This window comes from Solanum tuberosum, unplaced genomic scaffold (assembly GCF_000226075.1).
Source record: "Solanum tuberosum cultivar DM 1-3 516 R44 unplaced genomic scaffold, SolTub_3.0 scf00042, whole genome shotgun sequence".
Lineage (NCBI taxonomy): Eukaryota > Viridiplantae > Streptophyta > Magnoliopsida > Solanales > Solanaceae > Solanum > Solanum tuberosum.
Genome location: NW_006238967.1, coordinates 2209142 through 2222455, shown reverse-complemented (window position 1 = coordinate 2222455; position 13314 = coordinate 2209142). Strand labels below are relative to the sequence as shown.

The 13314-nt window shown below is 33.5% G+C and overlaps 1 protein-coding gene across 1 annotated transcript; it reads left to right on the top strand.

Moving 5' to 3' along the window:
• Window positions 1-6000: 6000 nt before the first annotated feature.
• On the top strand, window positions 6001-8754 carry LOC102586020 (probable receptor-like protein kinase At5g24010). The gene has a single exon (XM_006343140.2). The coding sequence runs from the start codon at window positions 6100-6102 to the stop codon at window positions 8554-8556; it is 2457 nt and encodes an 818-aa protein (XP_006343202.1). The 5' UTR covers window positions 6001-6099; the 3' UTR covers window positions 8557-8754.
• Window positions 8755-13314: the final 4560 nt, after the last annotated feature.

Sequence of the window (13314 nt, the reverse complement as noted above, 5' to 3'; positions counted from 1 at the left end):
ACCTTCTACATGATATACTTTGTCAATTGATTGTTCATCTGATCTGCCTATCTTTTCGATGTCTTTAATTTGACCCTTTTTTCCTCCACCAAAAACTACCATTCCACCTCTTCCTTCTTTAAGTGAGAGAAATTATAATGTATCTCATGTCATGTGTCTCGAACAAGCACTGCCCATGTACCAATGTTGCTTGCGTTCTCTCACTTTTTCCTCAAAAGTTTCACAGGTTAGCTTTAGGCACCTAGATTAACTTGGATCCTTTACTAGAATCAAAAGGATGAATAAGATCTCTATGTATCCATTTAGGTAGATTAGATTTCTTTTGAGTATACATGTTTCTTTGAGGTTTCTTATATGTGCTTTTGTTTTAATTCTTGGACAATTTAACCTCGAGTGATATGAGTTACCACAGATGATGCATAACAAGGGATTATCAATTCTAGGTTGTTCAAAACCTATTCCAGTCTTTTGATTTTGGTGATTATTTCCCAGATGTGATACAATCATAGATGATTTAGTCCATTTATTTGCTTGTTCAAGCTCACATTTAGTCCTAGTTAGTTCAAGTCTCATTTTTGTTGACTTTTCTTTTTTAGAACACACTACGTCTTTGAGCCTTTTAATTTCAAGTTCAACTTTTGACTTATCACAGATTGTGTCTTTACATGTTTCTTTCAGTTTCAAGATTTCAATTTTATTGGACATGTTCCAAGACTCTAATTGTTGAACTTTCTGTGATAAAAGCTTGTTTTTCTCTTTTAGTTCAGCATTGAGTTTTTCAAGATCTATATACTCAAATTTTAAACTAGTTAGGGAAGCAAGTATTTGAGTCTTGGTTTTAACTAGTTCATGGATTGCCTCAATAGATGTGAGCATTAGAAAATATATTTTTTTCTTAGAGAATTTTATTAGCTTATCCTTGAGATCAGGAAGGATTACCTTTTTTTCTTCAGAGTCAGAGTCAGGTTTAAGTTCTGATTCTTCTATGGCCATCAAAGCAATGTCATCAGCATCTTCTTCATACATCTCTGAACCTGTTCCCCAGGCTGCATACATAACTTGCTCTTTCTCTTTATTTTTTCTTTTCTTTAAAAACTCCTTTATTTCCTTTTCAGCCCTTTCCTTTTTTCCATTCTATTTCCCACATAGGACAATCCTTAATTTGATGATCAGTTTTTCCACACTTGAAGCATCCTCTACTCTGTGGTTTCTCTGTACTCTTCTCTTTGGTGGGTGGTGTCCATTTTCCAGAATTTATGCCTCTTTTAAAAAGCTTTTTGAAGTTTCTGTGATCAATGCTAGTTCTTCATCATCCATCTCTGATTCATCACTTTCAGTTGCTTTGAATCCAAGGTTTTTTTCTTTGCTTCCTTCACTTCGTTTATCAATGTTCATCTCATATGTCTTGAGATTACCTACCAGTTCATCTAAAGTCATATTGGTTAAATCCTTGGCTTTTCTGATTGTAGTGACTTTTATTTTCCATGATCTAAGCAAGGTCCTGAGCACTTTGTCTACATGTTCCTCAGTGGTGTATACTTTTCCCAAGGAGATTAACTCGTTTGCTACAATAGTAAATCTGGTGATCATGTCTTGAAGAGATTCTCCGGATTTCATCTTGAAGGCTTCGTATTCGGTGCATAGCCTAGCAATTCTGAATTTTCGAACTTGAGTTGTACCTTCATGAGCATTATGTAGAGTATCCCATATTTGTTTAGCAGAGGTACAACTTGAGATGCGATTAAACTCATCAGGTCCTAGTCCACATACAAGAATGCATTTAGCTTTTGCATTTTTTCCCAACATCTTATAGTCAGCTTCTCCGTATTTATCCATAGGTTTTGGGACATCTTTTCCTTCACTATCCTTAACAGTAGGGATTAATGGCCCATCAGTGATTCTAACCCATAGTTCATAGTCTTCGGCTTGAATGAAGACTTTCATCCTTGTTTTCCACCATGAGTAGTATTGACCATTGAATAGTGGTGGTTTGTTGATATGTTGCCCATGACCGTGTCCAAGAGGAGGTGCAGAACTCATAATGATCTTTATCTTAAGTTATTAAACTCTTGATTAAGATAACCTACTCTGATACCACTTGTTGGAATTCTACCCTCCTGAATTCTATAAAGGAACACATACTCAGTACTTATTTCTCTTTATTTGAAGCTTAACAATAAATAATTTTGTATAACACTTTGCTCAACACTTTGTATTATTTATAAACCTCCAAATAACACAATGATTACAAAGCTATGTAACCTAAGGAATTATAAACTCTAATTCCTAACTACCCAAGACAAAAAACCCCAGGTTTAAGTCTTCTATTCGTTCTTCAAGTTATTCAAACTTGTCAAACGAAAAACCTACTCACAAACACTTGATTGTATTAAAAAAACTCTTGAATATAATCGTACAATATTTCTCTCAACTCGCAGCACTCCCCAAAATAAAAATCAAAACTCTCACAAAGCGCTTGTTCTTGTTTTGATATTACTCTCAATGTGAGTGCGCAACTTTCTTCAAAGAAACTACTGCCCTATTTATAGACTACGCCTCCTCAAAGTCCTTGTTCAACTCGAACTTGTCTTCGCCGCTAAAAAGCCTTGATTAAAACGAACTTGACTAGGACTCCTCCTTGCACTCGGCTTTAAAAGGAAAAATGTCGCATAGTTGTCCTTAATTGAATGAGAAATAGTTTTCCTTAATTGAATAGAGAACTTTATTAATCATGAACTCCTTCTTCTACTCGTATTAGATAATACACTTTGTATGCACTTTGACACAACCTGCTCTATGCACTTTGACATTCTTCAAAACTTAGAGGCTTTAACAATATGAAATATGAGTGTTGGTATCCATTTTTCCGGTAAAAAAGGTCGAGGGAGGTGATTGTATATTTAGAAAAGTAATACAATGAAGAAAAAGAAAAATGACTTGAAAACAGATTTGAATAAAAAATTCGACCTCCATTGAAGGATTTTAAGCTTAAAAAAATGTGGAAGGTGGTAGCTTGAAAAATAGAGAAGAAGAAGAAGAGAAAATAAAATAAAAAATAGCTAAATTGAGTCTTTCACGCTCTATTGGTGAGTGTGTCACACTCACTTTGACATGTCAGCAAAATGTGTCAAAATGACACAACGAAACCCTACATGAGGTGTCTAAAATGAACATCACCCAGTTGAGATAGCTAAGTAAAATTTAGTGCCAACTTTAAGATGTTACCGATGAGTTTGACCTAAAAAAATACCTTTATTTTCAATGGTGCTCTACATTGAGTCCATGACTATTAAAATCTCATATGACTTTGACATTTAGGTGAGTTGTAGATGTGATTGGCATGCCACCTCATTATCCACTCCCCCTTCCCCTTCCATTTCTTCTTATATAATTTTGTCCGTGTTTCACACTGTTATAAAATTAAGAAAGAGAAGAATATATGAACGAGAATAATTTCTTCTTACGGATTTACTTGAGGTATTTCATAGGAATTTTCTTGCGAAATACTTTCATAAATATCGCTATAAATTTTCTTTTTTTAACTAGGAATTTTCACCTCCAATATTCCTTCGAATTTTCTTGGAGATCTTCATGGGGAATTACTTGCGAATTATTTCCATAATAATCTGCAGGCAAATTCCTTTTGGTATAAAATTTTACCAAATAATTCTTGCAAAATTTTGATAGTTAATCGCAAATAACTTACCTGTGGATTTATTTCCACAGCTGAATTATCTAGGGATATTTTAAATCCGCAAGTAAGAGTTACCTATAAAGATTTTACTATCTGATTTTATTTGGCAAGAAAATCCACAGGTAATCAAATTAGCTGGGGATTGTAATGTATTATCCCACTACATAAAAAAATGATTATTAGCGACAATTAATTAACGATAATGACTTAATTATCGCTAAATATGTATTTTTAACAACAATTAACATTCTTTGTATGTGTCCCTAAAACCTTTAGCGATATTGATTCTAATGTCACTTAACTAATGCCGATAAAAACTTTAGCACTCTTTGTTAACACGAAAAAAGATCCTTGGATGGATTGACAGGAATTCCCGCAGATTTCTACAAAAGAATATGGAAAATGGAGCCAGAATTAAAGATATCATCTTACAATTATATATGTAAGGAAAAGGCAGTGAGTGTAAATGGAAGAGTCTACATCCTAGATAGAGCACCCAAGCGCTTTGTAGGCTAGCTCAATTCTCTTATCTATCGCTACAATGCACATGGGCTCGTAATTCAATGGTTGCATTTGAAATTGCTTAATTCAATCATTTGTCATCAATAGCATCAAAGTAACAACCATGAGCCTTGGTGTCAATAACTAAATTCTTTCTAATGGAAACACTGTTAACCAAAGTTGTGCTATTCCCAATATCCAAATTAAAGGCAGTATCTGCATAAGAAAACAAGGACACAATCAAGAATCATCCTTATACTAAGCTCCTGCTATACACAGAGTCTGGGGAAGGATCGGACAACAAGGGTATATTATATGCAGTCTTACCTTGTTGATCTTTTCTTCTTTTTCGCTCAAACTAGATTCTTGACTAGTATCACTTCCTTTTGCCTCATCATCTGTATCCTGATTATCATTAATATCATGCTCCTTATCTTTTCGTTTTTCTAAGTACTTGTTGTATTGCTCTTCAGGACCCTCAACCAAACATATCATAGATTGTATGCTCAATCTGTTAAATTAGGTGTTGGGCCTAACTTCACACCCCAAAAGCTAGCTCAAAGGAAGGAGGATTGCTGACAATGTTTCCTAAATATAGTGTCATATTGCATCAAACTCTTAGTAACTCCCAACACCACTTTTTGTGGGAGTACAAGTCAAAGTTCTGCATTTCATCTATAACAGGAGTACAGGACATAAATAAAGAAGTAACTGTTTTGATTTTCTCAGTTCCTGGAGGACCTCAAATTAGCTTAACCCCTTTCCGGGGACCACATTCTCTTGTAGCAACAACACGATAATATCCACAATGTAGTCGTTACAAGAGTTTTGTTCATGGGAGATTTTCTTTCAACAGTTTTAATATTTTTTTTTTATATTAGTTTTCATATGTAGGCCGATTGACCAAACCATATAATAATATTATGTTTTTAGTATAAGTTTTTGTCATCAACTTTGTCACCATCTTAATTTGCAATTTGTAAGCTTCCATATAACGTCCTAATCACTTTTGAACCTAGCAACAAAAACCTCTTGTTGAGCATTATCTGAAAGGACTCAACAATGGCTCTTGAAGCTATTACAAAATCACTATTTATACACTAAAAAAATATTCAATGGCTATTCCCATAAGCAGTATATTTCCACTCCCAAATGTTCAATGGTTAATTCTCAATAAGCGATATTGATAGTGGTTACTTGTTACAAAGTGACTTTCAAATAAAATTCCAAATTCTCTCATATTTTGCCTTTATTTCGAAAAATAAATAGCTGATAAATAATCGCATACGACTTAGTTCTCACTTTATTTCCTGTGGGATTCAACCCAACCTCAAGGGTGGACCCACCCGGAGTGTCAAGCAATAACCCTTCATCGGAAAGTTACATTGTATATAGAGGTCAATTTTTTGTTATATATATATATAGTGGCGGAGCCACATGTAGTTTAATTATAAATTATTAAACTACATTTTTAAATGAATGTGAAAATACTTGATATAATAGTTCAAAATGGAATAGATAAAGTAAATTAGTATATGAAATATTTAGATACAAGATGAAATTGTTAATTTAAATAATATTTAGCTATACATAAAAAAAAGAGAAATTTTAGAATGATGCAATATTTATTATGCAATTGTATTTCATCATTTCACTTTTTATTTGAATTTTTCGTTAATATGTACTTTATTATATGTAAGATGATTCCTCACAATGAATGCACCACAGGAATATATCCCGTGAGTAAAAGTTGTTATAAAAATAATTTTAAGCCAATCATAGCCTCACAATTACTACTACAGTCTTCCTCCAAGTCAACATGCAGTCATCTTCATCCTTTTTCTACTACTTCTATTACTTCAACTGCATTCTGCCAAAAACATTAATGGTATTCTCCATCCACCATGACTATTCTCCTCTCATTTCTCACTTTTTCTCTTCTCTTCCTCCCATTTTCCATTTCCTCATCAACTGATTACACCTTCCCTGAGAAACACTTCATCAATTGTGGTTCTGATTCTCCCATCGTACTCAACCGCGGCGGCGGCAGCACCACTTTTGCCGGCGACTTGAACTTCGACCCCAACCACAGTGACTCCGTTAAAGACCACACCACTACTACAGGTTTAGCTGGAATCTATCAAACCGCCAGAAAGTTCACTAAATCTGGGTCATATAATCTTCCAATTGATGAAAATGGGGTTTACATGGTACGGCTTCATTTCTTTCCTTTCGTTTCTCTATTCGATGCGGAATTCAGTGTTTCCGCTTCTGGGTTTTTGCTATTGTCCAATTTTAGCATACCTAGAAACTTAATAACTTCCCCTGTTATCAAAGAGTTTCTGGTTCCTGTACTAAAAGGTCGTAATTTGGAAATCATTTTCAGATCTGATTCTTCTTTTGCATTTGTTAATGCAATAGAAGCATTTGTTACTCCTCAAGGTTTCATTCCTAACTCTAATGACACAACCCATGTCACTAGCAGCAAAAATGATTTATCCTCGAGTGTTTTGAATGTTATTCATAGGATTAATGTTGGGGGTTCTAATATTACCGACGATACGGATACCATGAGGAGAAAATGGGTAGCTGATGATGATTACTTACTTATCAAAAGATTTGCTAAGAACCTTCCAATGTATAGTGGTAGTCTTAACTATGATCAAGTAAGAGGGGCTACTCCGTATGATGCTCCTGATTTGGTTTATAAAACTGCCAAAGAAATGAATAGTAATCATACTGAGACTCAAAGTAACATAACTTGGCGTTTAGAGGTGAAAAGGAATGCTACATTTTTTGTACGTCTACACTTTTGTGACATTGTTAGTGTTCAGCGGAATGGTACAGTTTTCAATGCCTATATATATGGTCAGTTTGGTAAGCCAATTAGTCCATATGATAGATTTGAAAAATTTGCAGTTCCTTTTTATGTTGATTTTGTGGTGGATTCAGATGGTTCTGGTTTTATGAATATCTCAGTTGGTCCTCGGAATGATTCAAAGTCTATAAATGCTTTTTTGAATGGGGTGGAAATAATGGAGTTGATTAATGATCGGGTTGAGTGGAGTGGAGAAAAGAATAACAATGTTTGGATAATTGTTGGTTCTGTTGTTGGTGGTGTGGTTCTCATTTCTGTTTCTATTGTGGTGATCTTGTGTTGTTTGAAACCAAGAAAAGCACAAACGGTTGAGAACTCGAGTTGGTGGCCAAGGATGAGTGTTAATGCTGGAAGTACAGAGGATAGGACTACTGTAAGAACTCCAATTGGTAGCACTACTCCTGATATGAACCTTGGGTTAAAGATATCTTTCGCGGAGATTTTGCATGCTACTAATAAGTTTGATCCCAAATTTATGATTGGTGAGGGTGGTTTTGGGAAAGTTTACAAAGGAACTTTACACAGTGGTGTTAAAGTGGCTGTGAAAAGAAGCGAAGCTGGACATGGGCAGGGTCTTATGGAATTTCAAACTGAGATAATGCTCTTGTCCAAAATCCGCCATCAACATCTTGTTTCATTGATTGGTTATTGTGATGAACGAGATGAGATGATACTTGTTTATGAATTCATGGCGAAGGGAACTTTGAGAGAGCATTTGTACAGTTCGAATGAAGATCTTGGTAAATCATCTTCACGGTCAAAATTATCGTGGGATCAAAGGCTTCAAATTTGTATAGGTGCAGCTAATGGTCTACAGTACCTTCATGCCGGTTTACCTGAGCCAACTATTCACAGGGATATTAAGTCAACAAACATACTTCTTGATGAAGATTATGTTGCCAAAGTTGCTGATTTCGGTCTCTCCAAATCAGGTCAACCTGAAGAAACACACATTGTTACTGATGTTAAAGGTAGCTTCGGTTATCTTGATCCCGAGTACCTGAAATCAATGCAACTAACTCAAAAGTCTGATGTCTATTCTTTTGGAGTTGTACTTTTTGAAGTACTTTGTGCTAGACCAGCTGTTGATAATATGCTTCCAAGAAATCAAATGAACTTAGCTGAATGGGGACTTTCTTGGCTAAAAGAAAACCAGATCGAAAAGATAATTGATCCATTTCTTGTAGGTAAAATTAACCCAAACTCTCTGAGGAAATTCGGAGAAACAGCAGAGAAGTGTCTGCAAGAGAATGGCACTGATAGGCCTAAGATGATGGATGTGTTGTGGGACTTGGATTACGCTCGACAGCTTCAACACCCTACAATGCCCCAACAATCTCATGAGGATACCAACTCCGATGTTTCGTGGCAAATGGCATTGCCTGGTATCAATCGCTTACCTTCTATAAATGTAAGCACAAGCTTTGTCAGTGTCACTGATAGCGAGGCTTTTTCAGAATTGAGGATCGATGAAACCAGATGATTTGTGGCCTCGTTGTTGTTAGCATTCCATCTTATTCTACTTCATTCTGTCTAATGTAATTGTGTATCAAAACAGTGTGTAATAGTCAGTGTTCAGCTTTAATTTCTGCATTGGATAATAGGCAAATGCCTCTTGACAATGCATCTGTATTGATAGTATATAATATTCATAATAAAGTCTCGTGTCTATTCTCCCATAGTGTCTAGTTTTAGTTTTTGTTTGTTCAAATTTATAACATATCATCATCTCTAAAATTCTCTATCATCTAAAAAAATACTACAAAAAAACCCCTCTCGGATACATCTCTATTTTCTCTCAAATACATCTCTATCCCCTTTCAGATACATCTCTATCCCCTTTCAGATATATACATCCACTCTCTGATACATCCCTCCTATTAAGTAATGTATCATTTGCAATATATCGGACAACTAAAGAATATATCCGGGAATAATGCAAAATCCAAGATTTTTATTATTAGGAAAACTTATGGGATAGGATGTAATTAGTCGTACGAATTTCTGTACTTTATATAAATTATACTAAAACAAATGCTTTATTTGCTTTCGCTCTAGAGTCTTTCACGGTACTTTTATTGTTAACTTTTAATTATTACCCAAAAGTTCCATTGAAATATCCGTCTATTTATTTGTTATCAAACTCTACTTATATTTTTTTTTAAATATATAATTATATATATTTTTTTAAATTTTTTTCAAACACTCAAATGTATTTTTCATAAATGATGAGTTCTGTGATACCAAATATTTTTTAATGTTAAATTGATTTTATAAATAATATTTAATTTAGAATAAAGTATTGAAATTGATAATAACCTGTCGAAATGTTTAGTGAAAAGAAATGATAAAGAATTTTATTAGAATGAATTAATATATCCTTAATTTTTATTTATAAGATATAATAAATTAAAAGTATATGTATGGGAGAATAACAAATGACAAAAAAAAAATGAAGAGGCAGTTATGAGTTCTATTTTACGAAGAGTATTTTGAGACTTTAAAAACTTATGAGGTACCAAATAGTTAAGTATTTGGTCAAATAAAAAGTGTTTTTGCATTGAATTACAATCAAATAGTTAAGTATTTTTTTTAATCAAAATTTTCAGGCTTTTTATTGATTAGAAAAGCTGAAATAAATACAAAACATCACTAATTTGGGTCTACTACACAAATCTAATAACTTTATTAAATAGAGAAAGGGTCGCCCAACTCAGACCAAACCTTTTCCTAATATAAATAAACAAACAAAAAAAACTAACCATCTAAGACATCTTCCTTAAGATTAGGTTTCCTAATTCGCCGCTCCTTTCTCTTCATCTCTCCAAAAGACCTCCACATCTAAAAAATATTTTTCCTATGGTCGAACAAGACATTTCGTATCCTTAATTATGTTGTGAATGATCAATGTTCTCAAGAGGAAGATCATAAGAACATTGATTACCCACAACATGAGGAGACTGAAGGCCTTGTTTGATCATAGAATAAACATTTTTAGAAGAAAAGGTTATTGGAGAGATGAAGAGGAAGCAACGGTGGATTAATAAACCTAATCTTATGGAAGATGTCTTAGATGATTAGGTTTTCTTGTTTATATAGGGAAATGGTTTGGTCCGAGTTGGGCAGCCTTTTCTCTATTTAGTAAAGTAATTAGATTTGGGCGGTAGGCCCAAATAAGTGATGTTTTATGTTTGTTTCGGCATTCCTAATTAATAAAAAGCCTGGAAATTTCAATTTAAAATAAATAAATTAAAACCATAATTTAGGTTAAAAATTATGACTCTTCATTAATTTTTTTTAACTTAATAAGCGATTTTTGAGTATTTACTAGACAAATAGATAAGCTTGTTTAAAAAAAAAAAAAAAAAAAATTTATGAGCTAGTTTGATATGATGGAGAAAACTACATAAAATTTGTCTTTATTGGGTTATTATTATAAAGTTAGTCTTTGTTGGGTTATTGTCATAAATTCGTCTTTATTGTATATTTATCATAAATGTGTGTATTTTTCTCCTTAAAAATAACATTTTAAGTAAAGAAGGATGAAGGAGAATTTTAATTATCCTCAAGTTTTGAAGGATATAGTTGATCTTAAGGTTAACGCTTCACAAAAAATAATAATTCAAGCATACAAAGATTAAGTATTTTCTCTGTCCCAAATTTGGTGATATGTTTTATTTTTGAAATTCAAATTATGTGAACTTTAAAAGACATTTTAAAATATATATTTTCATTAAACTGATATGAAAAAAATTGCATAATGTAATATTTTTGTAGGGAAAATGCATAAGCACCCCCCAACGTATGCCCGAAATCTCAGAGACACACGTATACTATACTAAGGTCCTATTACCTCCCCCCCCCGAACTTATTTTATAAATAATTTTCTATCGGCCTACGTGGCACTATCTTGTGGGCCCAGCGCGTGTTGACAAATTTTTCAAGCTATCTGTTGATAGTGCCACGTAGGTCGAAAAGGGGTAGAAAATTATTTATAAAATAAGTTCGGAGGGTAATAGGACCTTAGTATAGTATAAGTGTGTCTCCGAGATTTCGAGCATAGGGTTGGGGGGGGGGGGGCTACTTATATATTTTCCATATTTTTGTATAGTATTTGAATATTTATAGTTTAAATGTAACTATTAAATTGATTTAATTCAATTTTTCTTCAAAAATTAGTCAAATTAACTCTCGAAAGCGAAATATGACAATTAATTTGGCAAAAGTACTCATTACCCCCCTGAACTTGAAGCTTTTTATACGGTGTACACCTAAACTAAATTCCGTTTTAATTACCCCCGAACTTGTTTATTCCTCCGTCGCGTACACCTTTTTTGTCTACCTGGCGTAGAAATTGACAACACACTTTTCTAGGCGCGTGAGAAAGTGATTTTTTGCTACATCACAAAGCTACAACGGTAAAAAAAAACGTAAAATCTCCATTTTCTTTAATATTTGGCATATTTTAAACGAAAAATAGGGCAAAATGTAAATGAAAAGTAAAGGAAACAAAGATTAACACTTATTTGGTAAGAATTTCCAACAAATTTGAAATTCAAGGAGTTTCACGAAATCAACCCTTATTCAAAAATAACTTTTAAACGATGAATTTTAATATTTGGCATATTTTAAACGAAAAATAGGGCAAAATGTAAATGAAAATTAAAGGAAACAAAGATTAACACTTACTTGGTAAGAATTTCAGACAAATTTGAAATTTAATCGACCAACTTCACGTCTAGAAAAACCCAAATCCAGAAGGAGTTCCGCGAAATCAGCCCTTATTCAAAAATAACTTTTAAACAATGAATTTTAAATTTAAGAAATTTATTTTTTGCAATATTAATTTATCTAGGTGACTATTATTTATCCAGGTGGAAATCCACATCACCACTTTTGCCAGCTGTCGCGCGCGTGTAGTCACAATAGGAGCAGGTGGACGAAAAAGGTGTACGCGACGGAGGAATAAACAAGTTCGGGGGTAATTAAAACGGAATTTAGTTTAGGTGTACACCGTATAAAAAGCTTCAAGTTCAGGGGAGTAATGAATACTTTTGCCCAATTAATTTAGAAGGAGTATTATTTTGGTTGAGTCATCAGCTGTGGTTTAATCACAATTAGATCAAGTATTTTATAAACTATTGAGAAAATGGTCAAATACCCCCCAACCTATAGTCGGATTCCCAACTACACACTCATACTTTACGAGAGTTCTATTACACCCTTGGACTATTTTAAAATGGAGTTATTTGCTCCCTAAATGCTTATGTGACAAAAAAGGTGTAGTTCACTCTCTTTGGGAGAGTGATAGATAAAAAGATAGTTAAACTATTAAATTTATAAATATTTAATTTATTTCATATTAATATTCTATTTTTTTTAAAAAATATGTTTCCTTTTATTATTTTTTACCTTCTTTATCTTTTCCCTTCAATCTTCATCATCAGATCCATACTAGACATCGGCGGTGGCTCATCTCGACCACCAGGTCACCGCCCTCATCAATTTTTCATCACTAAGTCAATTCTCATCACCAAATCACATACTTTTCATCTTATCTCCACTTTTCATCACTTTGAAAATTTGTTGGTAGCTCAAAATCAAAATTCGAAGTTACAAGAATCTAACTTTAGACTAGTCATTAATGGAGGAGTTCACTAAGTAATAGATTCAATTAATGGAGAAGAATTCATCATTGGGTAACTGACCCTTTAATGAAGAAGACCCATTTATTAAAATTGTTGTAAACATCAATCGAATTTCTCATATCAACATTGTTAAATCTAAACCAATACTAGTCCCTCCGCAAGTTTGGTACCTTTATCCCGGCAAGCAAGTATCGTTTACTTGTGATTCTTTGAAGAATCGATCTTTGAGAAATATTATAATAGCGGAAGAAGAAGCAATAATTAGTGATAGAGTTTTTCGTTTGTCTCTAGCTTTAGAAAACGAGATTTCCTGGTGTGCGGTGAAGGTCAAAGTATCGATAGTCCTGGCGTCCTCTCGTCAAATCTGCAGAAGGTTCAAAGAAAAAGAAATGGAGGAATGGAAAAGAAAGAGAAAAGGAGAAGATGAAAATATAAAATAAAAAAGTAAAATATAAAATAACAATTAATTTTTTTTATATGAAAAAAAGGTAATATTACGTGGCAGCGCGTGTTGAATACCACCTAATACAAATTTGGGCTTGAGTTTGTAGGGCGGGGGGAGGAGGGGGGGGTTGGTCATTTAGAAAGCCTTA

Bases quoted from the DNA above. Each gene is read 5' to 3' on its own strand.
- LOC102586020 (XM_006343140.2), top strand. From the start codon at position 6,100: ATGACTATTCTCCTCTCATTTCTCACTTTTTCTCTTCTCTTCCTCCCA.